Source organism: Rhododendron vialii, chromosome 4a (assembly GCF_030253575.1).
Source record: "Rhododendron vialii isolate Sample 1 chromosome 4a, ASM3025357v1".
Lineage (NCBI taxonomy): Eukaryota > Viridiplantae > Streptophyta > Magnoliopsida > Ericales > Ericaceae > Rhododendron > Rhododendron vialii.
The window spans coordinates 9,220,746-9,238,752 of NC_080560.1; the positions used below are offsets into that span (position 1 = coordinate 9,220,746).

Below are 18,007 nucleotides of genomic sequence, written 5' to 3' on the forward strand. Positions count from 1 at the left end.
GATGTCTATAAGTACTCGATCTAATCATATAAGTTTTCATTTAGGTTCGAAGTTGAATGAAAAGTTAGATGATTAAATCAAGTATTTATAAGTATCGAATTGAGCTGATTTATTGCGGAGGCCTTTGAAAAATATTTCAAATTTAATGAACGATTCGGATCATTTGTGTGGAACCCGTAGTAGATCCCACATTAAGATCTGTGCACAATATGTGCCCCTTTGTCTGTGTGAATAGCACCTCTCATACTTTACAAGATAGAGCTATCGAACTATATGAAGGGGTATGATCAAAAAAAGAACTCCATGAAGGTGACTCATATAGCCTAAACGATGGATAACTGCATAACCTATTTATTTTGTAAATCATTTGTTCAATGGAAAAGTAAACAATTCGATTTAATAAAAATAAAGTCGTGATGGGCTGCATTGAAACGGCCGGAGATGCCGAACAGATGACTCGAATGATGCACAATACGGTTCTGTGCATTACTGCACAACACTCATTCCGTTTCCTGCATTAACATTTCCGTCTATCTTAAAAAATGTACTCCCTCCGTCATCATTCTTTAGTCTCTTTAGGGAGTTCGTGACACTTTTCAATTGATTATATCTTACAATATATAATTTTTTAGGTGATTTTGAAAATATGGTTTAAAAAAACTCATTGAGATCTATCAAATAATATTTATATTACACATAAATAGTATTATTAATTAAAAATTATAAGTTTTTTATCCAATCGAAATAGTACAAGGGACAAAAGAATAGAGACGAGGAAGTATTAAAAAAAAAACAAACTTTCCTTCCATATATAGACCGGATCAAACGTAGGAATCACATAAAAATATCCTCATCCCACGCCCCGAAATAATCTCGTAATTTTGTGAAAAAGCAGGGCGGTTTCATAAGCGACCACAAGGTTACCTTTTTCTTTTTCAACTCTCTCTTCCCTTCCAATTCCATCCATCTCTTCTCATTATCGAGGGTTTGGAGAGAGAGAAAGAGAGGGGGAGGAGAGAAAGAGAGAGAGAGTTATCCATTCGAAGATGAGGAAGAGGTGCGAGCTGTGCAAGTCGACGGCCACGATTCTCTGCGATTCAGATCAGGCAGGCTTGTGCTGGGACTGCGACGCCAAGGTTCACTCGGCCAACTTCCTCGTCGCGAAGCACTCCAGGACTCTGCTGTGCCACGTCTGCCAGTCGCCGACACCCTGGAACGCCTCCGGTTATGAACTCTGCAAGACGGTGTCGGTTTGCCGGGCTTGCCTCGACGGTTGTAAGCCGGTGGTAGAGAGCGAAGCCGACGCAGTCGAAATCGATATAGAAGACGGAGAATGCGACGAGTTGTACGATCAGGACGACGAAGACGAAGTGGATCGAGATGATGATGACGACGATGAGGTGGTGGAGGAGGAGGAGGAGGAGGGAGAGAATCAGGTGGTGCCGAGGTCGGCGAGTTTGGCGAGCAGTGAAGAAGAGTCGTCCAGTGTCATGAGGTCATGTAACGGCGATGATGGAGCGGTTTCGTTGAAGCTATTGCGTGAAAAGTCCGTCACCGGGGATCTTCACTCTAACGTATGAGTTCTGAGTCCATTTCTTTCGGAGGTTTTTGAATTTTTTCTGATTTTACAACTTTGTTAATCCCAGTAGAGGATGTGAATATTTTTTTCGGAAGTTCAGCTTTACTTCTTTTGCCTAAATTGATTTCTCTTACAAACAATAAGTATTTTTTTTGTGATCGTTTGTTTACTTTTTTTTGTAAGGAGTGGTTTCAGAATTTGAGTTTTAGTGGTTACAAAAACGTAAAGAAATTTACTAGGCATGGCTTCACGGCTTGTGTTATTTTGTTGAGTTATACTAACTAATTATTCACAAATTTAAATGAATTTTATTCATTTTCCTTTTGTACGGTTGATCCAGTGCAATTCTGCGCAGACTATACTAAAGAAAAATCAAATTTTATATAAAAACTGTATAAAAAAAAAATTAGCACAATTTCTGAACCTAGGAACCCTTCACTTACAGCCCCTTTTGGCAATGGAGGTGAGAAAAGAAAAAAAAGGGGAGTGATCTTCCTTATTAATGAGAAAAGAGAAGAAAGGGTTGTGATTTAACCATCCATCCAAACAATCATGAGAAATCAAACTCTCTTCACATCTTCAGCACTTCAACTCTATCTCTAGCGACTTCAACTCCATCTCCAGCGACCTGAAACTCTCTATTTCTCTCTTCTCCGGCGACCAAACATCATCTCCGGCTACTGGAACTTCATCTCCGGTGACTGGTCCGAAGTCAAAGTGTTCAAAACTCAATTTTGATCACAGAAGTAGCTTCTCCTTGATGAAACGAAGACCAACGGCACAAGTAAGACGACGATCCGACGAGAGGGTGGACCACACGTGCTGCACGCGAGTGAGATCTACTCTCACCCACGCACCTCACTCTCTCTCTTCCTCACGGAATCTCGCCGCCACTTTTGGTGAGAAACGGAACCGAGGGGTATGAGAGAGTTCCGTCTCTCTCCTCTCACCCTCTCTCATCTTCTGGGCCTTCCAAACGAGGGAGAGAATCCCTTCTCCCTCCGTCCCCTTTCTTTTCTCGAAAACCTCCGTTCCAAACGAGCTGTTAATGGTGGAGCAGCCCATGTTTTTCATCATAATTTTTTGGAATCAATTATAATTCATTCTTTGAAGCGATAATAGAAATGGATAAATAAAAAAATAAAGTTCAAATAAAGCGACACTGAGTTGAAGGAGATCCTTGAGAACTTGGACTTTGTTTATTCGAATTCAGCATTGAGTCGTATCCGTTTCAAACCGCGAATTGCATTTTTTTCATCTGACTTTTCACCTAACGCCTTAAGTTGCGTGACAATCGATCATTCATATCTTCTTCTTTTTCCAGAATCCTAGTTGTTAAGATATTAATGTCACTGGCCGATAAGCGGTGAGTATTTATTGAATTTCAATTTTTTTTTTTAATTTGCTAAGAGTATGTGGTGATTTTGTGTCGCAGGATGATCTCCGCCCCCGTTCATCTTCTCGCCGGGAAAACAGTTCGCTGCCGCCAGCTTCTCTCACCAAACGTCAGAAAACTGGCTTCACTTCCTGCGCCGACTGATTCTGAACCTATCATCCTACATTAGCTTCGTTTTTCTAACAAACAACGCAATTTCTAGGATTCGTTATCTATGAATCGTCCTAGTTTTTGTATATTAGGTACTTTTAATACTATGGTTTTTTGGTTAATTGAAATCAATTTTTCAATGTTTTACTTCGAATTTGGACTCAATAATCAAGCACATATTGGTGCCATTTATGTTTGTTTTTCATTTTGGGAGCCTTCTCTCTCTATTCGTACGAATTTGGTGAAGTTGTTTCACATGGAATTCCCTTTTTTTTTTCCCCCTCCTCCTATAATCAAGATTCATCATGGAATTCAGTTGCCCTACTATTGTTCAATGTATATTTCTTGTTGGAGATGCTTTCGTTTAAGTGGCGGATTCAAAACTTCTGCACTACACAAGAGAGAACGTACATATGACTAATAATAAGCTTCAAAATATTTTCCTTCAGTTAAGATATTATTCGATATCTGACTTATCTGATTTTTTACGTGACTGTGACACGCAACGCATGCTGCAATGCGAACGAATCTGAATGTCGTATATGACCCGAAATGAGGACGAAACTGGCCGGTTGGAGTCCACCCCCAAACGGCTGGCAAGCCGTGTCCCTTTTTTTATTTTTTATTAAAGAAATGATAGTGATGAATTGATAATTTCTTACAAGTACGGACGAGGTACCATTGCAAGTTTTCGAAAGAATGAAAAAGAACATATTCGAGGCACAAGTGTAGAATCCAAAAATCTAGGGCCATGCACATCCGCAACTGTGTTGTTTCTTTCTTATGTAACGATTTTCTTGAGGAGATATCTAGGGGAGGATTAGTTGGGAGCGGTTCTCATTCAGTTTCTAAGCATCCAATTTGGTCCAGTTTTTGTCACTTGTGGATCGACAACAATGATTAAAATCGTTCACGTTTTAGAGTTAGCCAAGTATAGCGACCATGTTGAAAATTAAACGAATGGTTGAAACTGGAAGGGCCAGGCACATCCACCACTGTGCTGTTTCTTTCTTCTGTAACGATTTTCTTGAGGAGATATATGGGGGAGGATTAGTTGGGAGCGGCTCCCATTCAGTTTCTAAGCATCCAGTTTGGTCCAGTTTCTATCACTTGTGGATTATTTGTGGATCGACAATAATGATCAGAATCGTTCATTTTTTAGAATTGGCCGAGTATAGCGACCATGTGACCACGTCGATAATTAAATTAATGGTTGAAACTGGAATGGCCAGGCACATCCGCCACTGTGTTGTTTCTTTCTTCTGTAATGATTTTGTCGAGGAGATATCTGGGGGAGGATTAGTTGGGAGCGGCTCCCATTCAATTTCTATGCATCTAGTTTGGTCCAGTTTCCGTCACTTGTGGATCATTTGTGGATCGACAACAATGATTGGAATCGTTCACTTTTTAGAGTTAGCCCAGTATAGCGACCATGTGACCACGTCGAAAATTAAACTAATGGTTAAAACTGGAAGGGCCAGGCACATCGCCACTGTGTTGTTTCTTTCTTCTGTAACGATTTTCTTGAGGTGATATCTGGGGGAGGATTAGTTGGGAGCGTCTCCCATTCAGTTTCTTAGCATCCAGTTTGATCCAATTTCTGTCACTTGTGGATCATTTGTGGATTGACAACAATGATCGGAATCGTTCACTTTTTAGAATTGGCTGAGTATAGCAACCATGTGATCGCGTCGAAAATTAAACTTACGGTTAAAACTGGAAGGGCCAGGCACATCCACTACTGTGTTGTTTCTTTCTTCTGTAACGATTTTCTTGAGGTGATATCTGGGGGAGGATTAGTTGGGAGCGGCTCCCATTCAGTTTCTATGCATCCAGTTTGGTCCAATTTTCGTCACATGTGGATCATTTGTGGATCGACAACAATGATCGGAATCATTCACTTTTTCGAGTTAACCGAGTATAGCGACCATGTGATCACGTCGAAAATTAAACTAATTGTCGAAACTAGAAGGACCAAGAAATGATCCACAAATTGCCGAAACTGACCCCAAACTGGATGCTAAGAAACTGGATGAGAGTCGCCCCCAGATTAGTTCCCATGCACAAATATTCGGAATTAAACTAAGCCACAACTTGAGGCCGGCAATCATGTCAAGTGGGACGATGCTTTACACCAAGGACTTTCCACACCATTGAATTTAAGAATCATCAAAGACCTCACATTAGAATTCTTTAGTACAGAATTTATGTATTTAAAAGCACTAAAAGCATGTGGTTGAGGGAGTTTCCCTGCATCCCACTTGATTATACTACTATACAATTCGCAAAGTTGTTTTTTATTAGTCGTTAGTTGGCATAAGTTTTTCTTTTTATAATCAAGTGTTTGAGCCAGCTTATGAGTATTTCGACTAATCTTGAAGAACTAATCTTACCATCCACCAATGGGAGACCCGTTGAAAGAAATAAGAGCAATTATATGGATTGACCCCAAAAGAGTCGATGAGTACAAGAAAGAATGAGATTCTTTCTAGTCATGCAAATGGACTGGATCGATTCAGTTCAGTCTTTTTGGGCCTTTTTCGGTCTCACTTTAACAATCCGAATCGTTTATATATTAGACCTCGTCGAGAACTATAACCATGCAAGAAAATCAAGTTAATGGGATGTCGTTTGTTATGATTATGAAGTATGTTTGTATTGGGATATATAAATGTTGTCAAACCGAATCTAAATCCATTCAACCTATTTAGCTCAAAGTAAATGTGTTTCATAATCATGTCAAACGATAATTGATCAATTTGATGTTCACTGAGGTCATAGTTCTCAATAAGATCTAAAATATTAACGATTCGGATCATCATACTGGGGCCAAAAAAGTCCCCATGAGGGCTGAACTGGCTCGGTCTAGTCCATTTGCATGACTGGAGACTAACCCATCCCATTCAAGAATCATCAAGACCTCATATAGAATCCTTTAGTACAGAATTTGCAAATTTTAAACCACTAGAGCATGTGGATGAGGGAGTTTCTCTGTATTCCACTTCATTATTCAGTTCACCACCTTATTTTTAATTAGTCGTTATGTTTAAGCATAGTTGTTGGCATATTATAAAATAAAATAAAATGAAGTGTAAGGGAAGAGGTAACCAAAAAGTGCGTTGCAAGATAAACATGACATCACTTTATGGTGGGATCCATACCATTTCAATTAATAGAAAGAAAGGTAATGTTCACCCTTTTTTAAAGATGGTGAACAAAATTGCATTCGGTAACTTGCCAATGATGGATTATGCAAGTAAAGGAGGAATAATACACACTAAAGCAATAAACACTAATGCCTTGTTTGGATGCCAATTTGAAAAAAAAAATTCCAACTAAAAAAATACTTATTACCCATACTTCCAATCATTAATCTCATTTCTCTCTCATCTCTCCAATCATTATTTTCATTTCGCTCTCTATCTCTCTATTCATTACCCTTCTCTCTAATCATTACAACCAAACAAGGCATAAAGCAACGAAGTAACTGGTAAGTGGTAATTAGAATACTTTAAGGATGGTAGAAACGTGTCTGCGCCTCATTTGCCGATTCAATTAAATTCCAGAAGCTTAAAATTTTTCCGAAGATTATAACCTATCGAACCGAGCAATTAATTGTTCACACTTGTTTAAAACTTGAGTAGCTCTGGAATTGCATATTCAACCTTGGCTGGTTAGCTAAAAGCAAAAATGAAATATGATTGGCACATATAGCTATCTTTGGTAAAACATTCTTTCACTCGGAATAATGTGCGCATGCGTAAGTTTGGTAACAATTCAAACCACAGTACTAAGTAGTGAGTGCTTTGAACACTTGGATTCAAAATCAAAGCACCACCACACACAAAAAAAAAAAAAAAAAAAGTATTTTAAAAAAAAGTATTTTTATGGTTCAAAATTTGTACTTTTAACACCACTTGTGCTTTGGACCAAAAACTGGCTTAAAACATTAGTATCTCAACAAATATCTAGAAGGGTTTGGCCAAGGAGAATGAGCAAAGCGATAAGTTATTGTTTTAATGAAGTCACATGTTTGAATTTCATGGAAGTCAAACATTTTGAATCTTGGAGCCACCGGAGGGTTCGTCCGATTGTTAATTCCAAAGCTCTGAAAATAGTTGAATTGCATGCACGTGAGCTAGCCCGATCATCCGATTATATTAAAAAATCAAATCTCTAACAACTAGAAATGAAGAGCTGCTAAAGTTATGATCATTCAATTAAAACTAAAGTTGTAATATTCCTATTATCCAATTAATTAATTCAACCAATGCGGTCCATGGTGTTGTTCAAAAGCTGTTACAAGGGACCATCCCATGACCATCTTGGTGAAATACTCCCTCCCAAATTATTTGTCCGATTTGCAAAACAGAATATTAAAAATAATACAATTTTTGCAAAAAAAAATCAAAAGTTTTTTAACAACTTACTAAATATCAATGAGTATTTTTAATTTGTGAAAAATTTTGAATTTTTTCTTGAAATTTTTAACACTTTATTTTACGAACCGGACGAAAAATTTGGGACGAATGCAGTAATAAAGAATCGATTTGCTTAGGAGGAAGAAGAGAGAAAGGAGGACGGACGGACCATCTTGTGGTGGAGAATCGTCGATTTTGGATTGTAGCTAAATATGGAAGAAACAGCAGGTGGTGGAATTGTGTGGCTCTTGTTGTGTTGTGTTTTCTTCCGCAGATATTTATATATGGACTGGATTATAATATATTTTTTTGACCTCATGTTGTGTGTGTGAAAGTGACAATTGACACAACAATTTCAATCACAAGTCGTGTCGATATGTTATCGACTGGTACGTTGCCTTTTGGGATTATTTAGTACTGTTTTATTATTTTTATTCAAATTTTTTTTGTATTGAGTAATTTTGCGCTTAATTTTTTTTGGAATTATTGATTTTTATCTAAATGTTCTTGATAATATTCCAAAAAAAAAAAAAAAAACCCTGAATGGGCTGTCTTATAAAATATCATTGTTATGATTGTTCTCAAAAACATTATTTCACTTTATAAATCTTTACCATTACAGAGAATATACTCTTAAATATATGAGAGATGCTACATACACTATCATTCATCCACTACATCATCAATTACATTTTTTATACGGCTTACCCCGGCTCCCAAAAAAATACAGAAAAAAGTCCATAAATTTTAGAATAATATTTTATGGGGCCCTGTAAAAAATCAGCTCCAAAGAATATCGGTAAGTATTATTTTTTGATTTGTAGGGACGAAACTGTTTAACTGCACCGTTTCGCCCCTACAAATCAAGAAATAATATTTACCGATATTTGTTGGAGCTGATTTTTTACAAGGCTCCATAATATATTACTTTTAAAATTTATGAATATTTTTCTGTATTTTTTTGGAACATAGGGTGAGCCCTACAAAACATGTAGTGGATGATGTAGTGGTTAAATGTAGTGTACCTAGACTTGTTGTAAATATATACTAGTACATCATTCAATCTCAAAACATGTTTCACAATTTCCAAATGATGTTTCTTTAACCATGTCTGTTCTCAAACTTTTTTCCCAAGATGGAAATTGAGATTGGAATTGGCAGTAATTACGAATTAATAATGAAGTTGGTTGGAAGTAAAAATTGAGTCAGAATTGGTTGTATCTATGTTTGTTTTGGTCAAAAAAAGACACATAAATATGATCAAATGTACAAGAATTTTTCAAGCCAGACAAGAATTTTAGAACAAATCAAAAGAAAAAAAGAGAGTAGACAAACAACAGAGATGGAGGAAGTATTATTGCTTGTGTAATTCTCTTGTATATGTAAAAAAATTATAGTCTCATTTAATGATCGGAGTCTCCACGTAAAGGGTATGTGAGAAAAAATAAAATTCATAGGAGTACTAAGGCCCTGTTCCCGAACTCAAAATAGTATTTAGTATTTTTTAAGAAGACAATTTCAAGCTCAAAAATTATGTGCTTATACAAATAATTTTTCTATCAATATGGATCTTATTTGATAGATCTCATTGAGATATTTTAAATGGTGCAAAAAAAATTGAAAATTTATTTTTTATTTACATTATTTTTTAGTTTGAAAATGTGAAATACGCTACTTATTTTTTAAGAAGACTTCTGGAACGGGGCCTAAATCTTGGTTGAACGATTTGTCGTAAGTGCAATGGACAAATAGACTTTAAACAAATTAGATCATCACATAAAATCATGGTAATTTCCAATTTACTCATAGAAACCGTACGTACTGGTCTCTCCGCGCGCAGCTCACGCCATTCGAGGTAGCCTAGCCCAACATTCATTCGAAAACCCTTTAGTGAAATTTTCGAAAACCCTTTAGCAAAATTGAGACTACTTTGACCTCGGAAGCTAATTCGCATGTCGTCAGCCCCGTCATTGACTCTATCTATTCATTTAATTTGTTTTAAAAATCCTTCCATTTTCAAAATATCACATGAGACATCATCAAATGAGAGATTGTCTCATAAAAAAATCTAAAATTCCTTTCGGTCTCAAAACTCGGTCCATCCAATGGTAAGACGAAGTCTTTTTCGCACATAAAATTAGAACCCAAGTCATCTACTGGTACTATTTAACAACTTCAGATACAATTCTGCACATATGAAATGGCTATCTTATCTTATAAAACATCATTGTTATGATTGTTCTCAAAAACTTTATTTTATTTCATAAATCTTTACCATTTGATAACGTACAGTACGGATTAGGACTAAATCTGGCAGGCTGGATTGTGAAACCCAGGCTTTCCATGGGCTTGTTTCCCTTTCGTAGTCTGCCTGGACAAATATCTAGGCTTCTATTCAACAAAGGTAACCAAGTAGTAACAGCTACGGGTTCATCAAACAGGTCATATTAATCCGACTAATTAGCCCTCAGACCCGGATAGTGTTTATTGGGGTTATTTTTCGGCCATGGCCTTGTCACAACCAGGTCCATAACCTAAACAAATGGCACAGCAAAACGCCAGAAAGCAAGCAGACTGTTTGCCAACACAAAGTTCAGTACCATAGGATTAGCTTTGAGGTGTCCAAAGGTCAATGATTAAGGAACAGTACAGTTGAAAATATGGAATTCAAGATAGGGGCTAAATTGGAAACCCATGGTTTATTTAGTATAATTGTAGTACAGAAAAGAGAGAAACAAATATAGCCTAATCGATGACCGAATCACAAACCTCCATTGGGCAACTCTGCTGGAGAAACTTTCCACCATAAGTTAAGGTGATTACAAGAGATTTAAGAAAGATTGATGGATTGACCACACAATTGCTCCAACTCACTTTCTAGAACTTGGAACAAATTTGACTTAGTCCGCCTATAAATCCAAGCTTGAGCATCCCGATCCCAATCAAACCTGGATGGACCACTGCATCAAGAATATAAAATCTGAGGAAAAAAATCATAGTACAAAGTAATTACCCACAATTAGTAGATAAGTAAAACAATAATCTTTCCATAAGAATTGTCCAATAATTGTTTGTACCAGCCAAAAGCCAGTCACATTTGGCCATGTAATTCAAGAACATTCAAGCGTCCTTTGCGAAAATAACCTGAGAGAGGGAGCACAACTCTAAGACCCTATTTGAAAGTATTTATATGAACATCATATTAACATTTCTCAATTGATTAATGCCTTGTTAAGAAGAAGTTGTTTAGCACAAAGGAAGTACAAGGCATGTGGCATGGAGGTCAAGCAGCAGACCACCATTAGGTCGAAATTCCATGGGAATTATGAGTGTGTGCCAACATGTGCCTGCAGCTGTTGGAGCAATGAGCAATCCAGTGTTTCTCACGCATTACAAATGCTCATGCGGCAGTGCAAAGATCAATTTAAAAAAACATATAAGACGACCATGATCTGTAAATTTGAAATGGTCCACTTTACAATCCTCAATCTGCTAGCTACAGCGCCATCCAGTCACTAGTATGCAGTTATGTTACTTAGGTTTGGAAGGGTAATTGACTTATCAAAAGAAAAAAGTTTCCAAGGGCAGATTATGCACTTGTCTTACTCCCAGTCCCAGCCCATAAAAAAATGCCAGAAACCACATTACTAGACAGGACCTGTAAGAAACTCAGAACTACCAAAACATAGTTGACAAATCAAGTCCATAAACAGGGAAGCAAATTTTCCCTCTATTTTAACAAAAGAACCACCAATGTTTCATATGAGGATAAGCATGGTTAAACTATTTCCAAATCAAATCAGGTAATCAGCACAAGGGGAATGATCCCGTGAAAAGTCCAATGTGGTTACTTTTAGAATTAAATCCCTTGGGCTGTAACTGATTTTCCCCAAGAGTCGAGACTCGAACTATAAGCATGCGATATAAATTTCACATTTCATAAATGTACATCGCTGGTCGCTGGCCAAATTCAAAAAACGATCCTCTGATAACCATTCTATAGCCAATCTCTACAGAAATAACTTCAATCAACATCAAGCCTAAGAGGGCAAAAGGCATAAAAATAGAATTATTATGTGGGGGAGAAGCTTAAGTACCTCAGGGGGGAAGACATCCAAATTTGTCTATTGGGTGTTTGCTTGTTCACCACATAGGTGCCCAGAGTCCCCAGCCTTAGGGTTAATACCTGATTCTGCCAAGTACATGCCATATGTATGTTAGAACAAACGCCAATCTTCCGAAAGATTGAGTGATGAGCAATTACCAGGAATTCTCACCCCATAATCTATATCAAAACCATCGATATCAACTGAATCCCCATATTCCTGTCAGGGAGGAAAATATGAGAATGTTAAACAACAGAACAGGCAACAGTAACTTCCATTGCACTCCAAGAGCATGGATAAATAACAATATGAGTACAAAATAGTTAACGAAAAACGCATGCCAAAAACCTCTTTTGTCTGTAACCGGTATGCTTACATACAGATATATCCATTGCTCTTAGTTTACAGATTCTTAGTTTTCAAAAAAAATCATACACCAAAACATGCACACAAAAGCATAAATATGGTTTGAAATATCAGGTAACTGAAACTGAGGGTTACAGTGGGATAGCTGAAAGAAAGGAGGGATTTCTTCGTTTAAACATAACTAAAACGATCAAACATAGCATGTGCCAACAACCTAGCAGAATCCTCTAATTTTTAAGGCCAGAAATCGCCGACACTAAAAACTATCTACCAAAACAAATGCTTTGGAGAACTCATAAATCAGGTACATCCTATTCCTAAACTATTGGACTGCATCTATTTGAACAATATCGTTTTTCGTCACCAATTCTCACCTCTAATTTCTCTAACAGGTCATGTATTGTGGAATCGGCTAGCTTGTGAAATTCCTCCTCCTGCAGTAAAGAACTAGATTGAAATCAAACATTAGACATTCCATACTTCTTCACATGTCCCCAATAGTAATCACTAATCAGGCATTTGAGAAACAAATCTGAAAAAGAAAACACAAGTAAAATTGAAGTTTGGTTCACCCCGAAAAAATAGCATTCTGTTAGAATCATCCTTTCATTACTCATCAAAATTCATTAGAAAATTGCATGATATATCTCTCGGGCAACAACACATCAACACTGGCACTTGAAATGCTTTGCCACAGCCACTAATAATACATATTGTACCATTTCGTACTCTGGGCTGCAAATGATTCACTGAGCTGTACACGAGCAGCAGCTAGAGCTAACTTGTCTTCTAGTAATGCCATTACTTCACTCAAAGGCTCGGCTCGTTACAGGCTCGGCTCAGCACATTAGTATTGTTAACTAAATGAGCCGAGCTTGAGAGTCAGTTTCAACTCGGCTGTTTCACAAAACTAGGCTTGTTTAGTGCACGAACCAAGCTCGAACACCTCGGTACTAAACAAACCGAGCTTGAGCTCAATTTTAAGGCTCGACTCGAGCTCGGGCTAGACTAATTCTGAACGAGCCGGGTTCGAACACTTTGGCTCCATGCGTTAGTACCGTTTAGTGAACGAGCCGCCGAGCTCGAGTTATTTGGAAGTCAGTCTGTTTTACAAAACTAGACTCGTTTGTCGTGGCAGGGCTCGTTTATTACACGAACCGAACCGAGCTCGAACACCACGATACTGAAGGAACCGAGCTCGAGTTCAATTATAAGGGCTCGAGTAGACATATAAATCAAAATCAAGATCTCGACCTATTGGGAGCTGCGAAAATGATACTCACGCAACAATCCAAACACAACACCAAACACAACCTCTTATATACATGTGGGCTCCACACACACTACTATCTGTGGGCTGAACATTAATGTGAGAGATTGTGTAAGTTGTTGTGTTTGGATTGTTGTGTAAGTAGCATTGTTGGTATTGGTAGCTGAGAATCGCAAATTAATCACGTGCACAGAAGTTGAACGCATCATAATTACAACAGAATCAAAATCTCATCGCTCTCTTGGCTCGAGATATAAACGATACGCACCTGTAATCGACGGGCGCTGGGCCTTGGTCGCCGTCGTGACTCAGGGGACGGGAGCAGAAACTTATAGAAAGGAGTGAGAAGGGAGGAGTGTGAGCACAATTCGAAGATTCTAGAAGGCGCGTAGAAGAACATAAAAAGGATTTACGGATCGTAGACGGAGAAAAATAAGAAGAAGAAGAATATGGAGGTTTGAGGTTTCTTGTAAGTCTTCGGAGTAGAAGCAATTTCGAAGAATGTGAAGCCATTTTCCTGTGATTCTTCAGCTTCACGTTTGAGCCCCCTAGGGTTTGGTTCACAGTTTCAGAAGAAGAACAGACGAACCGAGTCACTGCCGAGTCGAAGGAGTGACCAGAGACTCGAAGACTTGAGTTCAGGCCCAAATATTTGGACTATAAAGTAGGCTGAGTTGGGCTTGGGCCAAACTCTACCATCAAACTTCTACGAGGAAAGCTATTTTGACAGTCAAAACTCTTTTACTATTTGGGCTTGGGCTTGGACGTGTAAATTATTCTTGTCGAATAGGGCAGCAAGCTTGTGATAACTCCAACCCTCCTTTTGCTTGCTATTAATAAGGCCAAGACTTCCCTTTTGAAATATAATTCCACTTCCATCAATCTTCTCGTTAAATCGGTAAATATCGATTATATAATAATATTCTTTTCCTTAAACAATTCTTGCCTTAGGAGTTTGAGTCAAAGCCAAAAGCTCTTGTCACCCAATTAGCTGTGCAGGACCATATGCAGAGAATTACCAAAAATCCTTGCAATCCAAATCTTCTTAAATCAATTCCATCGTAGAAAAATTCCGTGAGCTTGATTTTGGGTTTTGCTCTTTTGGATCTTCTAATTTAAATTGGGTTGAGCCCACTTGAATCAGACTTCATCGCATAAGTCTCGAAAGAAACGTTTTTGCGTGATAAAAATCCCAAAATACCTACAAAACATAAATAGATGATAATACAACATAAATAATTATAAAGTCAAGACTAACAATCAAGTATGAGCGTCTTTAAGTACTACATTTTGCGCTTATCATATGTCACTTTAAGTCTAACCTATATGTACGGCTTAATTGTCATCCAACTCAGACCTCGAGAACGTACAGCGAGATAACATAGGCTTTACGTGTTTGACTTATATGTGGCATGTTTCTTGCTTCATTATTGGTATAGTATAAAATTTTTGGAAAATCCCCCTGAATTTTATTATTTTACATACCCTAGATGGTGGAAACTCATGAGAAATCCGGGAGCAACGGCCAACAGAATAGGCAATCACAAGAACCACTCATCACCAACGCTCTTAAATGTTGCACAAATCCTCCAAACCCTAGCCACTAACCCACCTGTGCAGCAACCAAGAACCCAAAACCGCGCTTACTTCCTTTTTGAATTTAGGAAGCAAAGACTCCCAACCTTCCAAGGGACACCTGATCCTCTTGTCGCCAACCACTGGATCCGACAAATTAAGAAGATGTTGGATGCTCTGGGAGTCCAGCAAAGTGCTGACCAGATAGCTTTGGCCACTTACCAATTTGAAGGAGACGCGGATTATTGGTGAGGAGCCACCAAAACTACAGTCAACCTTGCCACACTTACGTGGGCTCAATTCGAGGCTATCATTTTGGAAAAGTACTTTCCACCCTTATGAAAGATGAAATGGCACAAAAATTCATGTCCTTGCGTAAGGGAAACATGACAGTGACTTAATACATGTCTCGATTTGACAAACTGTCACACTTTGCCACAAAGTACATACCAACCAAATCGACTAAGGCTAGAAAATTTGAATGGGGACCTGACCACACACTCAAAGAAAAGGTAGTTGGGTTGCGACTCCCAATTTATGCACAAGTGGTGCAGGCCACTTTGATTAACGAAAGAGAACTCAACGACTATTATAAGATCGGGGATGAAAAAAGGGCCACTCCACAACAAAGAGAACATATTCGAAATAACAACCAAGGGTATGTTGCTCCAAAACCCTATTCTCAGAATAACCCTCGTCCACACCAGCACAACCAACCCTGGAGAAACCCTAACCCCAATCCCAACTCTAACCCAAACCAAGGGCAATTTCAGTTACAGAATCAGTACCCACCCCAAAATCGAAACCTTAGATGCTTCCATTGCAACCAGGAGGGTCACTTCCGGAGTAATCGCCCTCAACTCGTCGGATCTGGAAGCTCTGGATATGGAGGACAGAATCAGAACCAAAACAAACCAACTGGGTTTAGCAACCAATTCAGAGGTCAGAATCAACCCCATATCGGTTGGAACCAACAACAGTCTCGCCCACCCCAGAACAACGGAGTAAACGGACAGATGCAGCCAGCTGCAGGAAGAGCGTTTGCATTGCAAGGAACCAAAGAAGAGTTAGACCCTTCAGTAATTCAAGATACCTTCATTCTTTATACCACATTCGTGCAAGCATTATTTGATTCTGGAGTTTCGCACTCATTCATATCTGCTGTATGCGTATCTGCACTTGGATTAGAAACTGAACCCTTAAAGACGACTCTGCATGTGACTTCAACATTAGGGGGTAAGATTTCGGTAGTACAAATCTATAAGGAATGCGAACTAGAAGTGTCAAATTTACGAATAACATGCGACCTACGAGTAATCGAAATGACGGACTTTGACGTCATACTCGGGATGGACTGGCTGACTGCACACTGAGTTGTCATTGACTACCATCAAAAGATGGTGACAGCTTATTCACCAGATGGAACATTTTTCAAGTTTAAGGGGGATAGACAAGACCCTTCTGCACCTAACACCAACAAAACGAAGTGGCATAAGAGACTTTTCGGATGGTTTGTGAGCCTCATGTTGGAGGAAGCGGATCGAATGGAGTTGGGCCTTCCTCACATCGTTTGCAAATACGAGGACGTGTTTCTTGAGGAGTTACCAGGATTACCGCCGCCAAGGGAAATGGATTTTACCATCGAGCTACAACCCGGCAAGGTCCCAATTTCGATGGCCCCGTATCGGATGGCTCCAGCAGAGCTACGAGAGTTGAAAACGCAGCTTCAAAAACTCCTAGAAAAGGGTTTTATTTGACCCAATACTTCACCATGGGGAGCCCCTGCTCTATTTGTCAAGAAGAATGAGGGAACACTCCGACTTTGTATCGACTTTCGTCAACTCAACAAGGTCACAATCAAGAACCGATACCTGCTACCGAGAATAGATGACTTGTTCGACCAATTGAGAGGGTTGACTTGTTTTTCGAAAATTGATCTAAGGTCTGGATATCACCAGTTGTGAATTCGAGATTGTGATATACCTAAGACGGCGTTCCGCACAAGTTATGGACACTACGAGTTCGTAGTCATGCCGTTTGGTCTAACCAATGCTCATGCAATTTTCATGTGTCTGATGAACCAGATTTTCAAGCCGTACTTAGACAAATTTGTGGTAGTGTTCATCGATGACATCCTTATATACTCCCCAACGGAGAAAGAACATGAAGACTACTTGAGAATTATCCTACAAGTACTCTGAGACAATCAATTATTCGCAAGCCAGCAAGTGCGAATTTTGGATGAAAGAAGTCAAAGTCCTAGGACACGTGATGTCAGAGAAAGGAATCTCAGTCGAAGACGACAATGTAAAAGCGGTCATGGACTGGAAAAGACTTTCAACAGTGTTTGAGATAAGAAGGTTCTTAGGATTAGTCGGTTACTACAGAAGATTCATTTAGGATTTCTCCATCTTGGGAAAACCGTTGACGCGACTGACCCAAAAAGGGGTTAAGTTTGAGTGGAACGAAATATGTGAGAAATCATTCCAAGAACTTAAGAGGAGGTTGACCAGCACCCCTATATTGATCATTCCTGAACGAGACGTAGGGTATACGATGTACTGTGATGCATCCAAAGATGGATTGAGAGCTATACTCATGCAAAACGAAAAAGTCGTAGCCTACGGATCTCGACAATTGAGGTCGCATGAAAGAAACTATCCGACACACGACTTGGAACTGGCAGCAGTAGTGTTCGCCCTAAAGTCCTGGCGACATTACCTATATGAAAAGCAATTCTAGGTATTTACAGACCACAAAAGTTTGAAATACTTGTTTACCCAAAAAGAGCTGAACATGAGGCAAAGGAGATGGATGGAATACTTGGAGGATTACAACTTCACGATGTCTTATCATCCTGGAAAGGCTAACGTGGTCGCTGATGCACTGAGTCGCAAGAATCGAGGACAAGTGGCTAGTTTTGCTATAAAAGAATGGAAGATGATGAAGGACCTTAACGGATTCATGCTGCAGCCAACCGCAGAAGGCACCGATGCGTGTCTCTTTGTCGTGGTCGCAACCCTCGCCTTACACCGAGAAATCCTTTTAGCACAAACTTTTGAACAGGAATGTGAGTTCATCAGATATCAACTATCAATTGGAAAAGCAGCAGCCGGATGGGCAATCCACGCTGATAAGAGCCTT

At 38.9% G+C, this 18,007-nt stretch overlaps 3 protein-coding genes across 3 annotated transcripts; 2 read left to right on the top strand and 1 right to left on the bottom strand.

The window, feature by feature from the left end:
- The first annotated feature begins 833 nt into the window (after nucleotides 1-833).
- Nucleotides 834-3,330, top strand: LOC131323099 (zinc finger protein CONSTANS-LIKE 2-like). The gene is made up of 2 exons (XM_058354728.1): nucleotides 834-1,574; nucleotides 3,015-3,330. Exons 1-2 carry the CDS (start codon nucleotides 1,047-1,049, stop codon nucleotides 3,117-3,119), a joined length of 633 nt encoding a protein of 210 aa, XP_058210711.1. The 5' UTR covers nucleotides 834-1,046; the 3' UTR covers nucleotides 3,120-3,330.
- Nucleotides 3,331-10,182: 6,852 nt separating this feature from the next.
- LOC131323100 (frataxin, mitochondrial) lies at nucleotides 10,183-13,917 on the bottom strand. The gene is made up of 5 exons (XM_058354729.1): nucleotides 13,557-13,917; nucleotides 12,393-12,465; nucleotides 11,824-11,871; nucleotides 11,644-11,738; nucleotides 10,183-10,506 (listed from the first exon to the last, which is right to left on the bottom strand). Exons 1-5 carry the CDS (start codon nucleotides 13,799-13,801, stop codon nucleotides 10,377-10,379), a joined length of 591 nt encoding a protein of 196 aa, XP_058210712.1. The 5' UTR covers nucleotides 13,802-13,917; the 3' UTR covers nucleotides 10,183-10,376.
- Nucleotides 13,918-15,267: 1,350 nt separating this feature from the next.
- LOC131323635 (uncharacterized) lies at nucleotides 15,268-16,236 on the top strand. Its single transcript, XM_058355484.1, has one exon. The coding sequence runs from the start codon at nucleotides 15,268-15,270 to the stop codon at nucleotides 16,234-16,236; it is 969 nt and encodes a 322-aa protein (XP_058211467.1).
- The last annotated feature ends 1,771 nt before the right edge of the window (nucleotides 16,237-18,007 follow it).

Excerpts from the sequence above, each read along its gene's own strand:
- LOC131323099 (XM_058354728.1), top strand. The coding sequence starts at position 1,047 with ATGAGGAAGAGGTGCGAGCTGTGCAAGTCGACGGCCACGATTCTCTGC. Across the intron at positions 1,575-3,014 it reads CCGGGGATCTTCACTCTAAC|GATGATCTCCGCCCCCGTTC; the intron begins GTATGAGTTCTG and ends TTTGTGTCGCAG.
- LOC131323100 (XM_058354729.1), bottom strand. The coding sequence starts at position 13,801 with ATGGCTTCACATTCTTCGAAATTGCTTCTACTCCGAAGACTTACAAGA. Across the intron at positions 11,872-12,392 it reads ACCTGTTAGAGAAATTAGAG|GAATATGGGGATTCAGTTGA; the intron begins GTGAGAATTGGT and ends CCTCCCTGACAG. Across the intron at positions 10,507-11,643 it reads TGGATGTCTTCCCCCCTGAG|TGGTCCATCCAGGTTTGATT; the intron begins GTACTTAAGCTT and ends TTCTTGATGCAG.
- LOC131323635 (XM_058355484.1), top strand. The coding sequence starts at position 15,268 with ATGTCTCGATTTGACAAACTGTCACACTTTGCCACAAAGTACATACCA.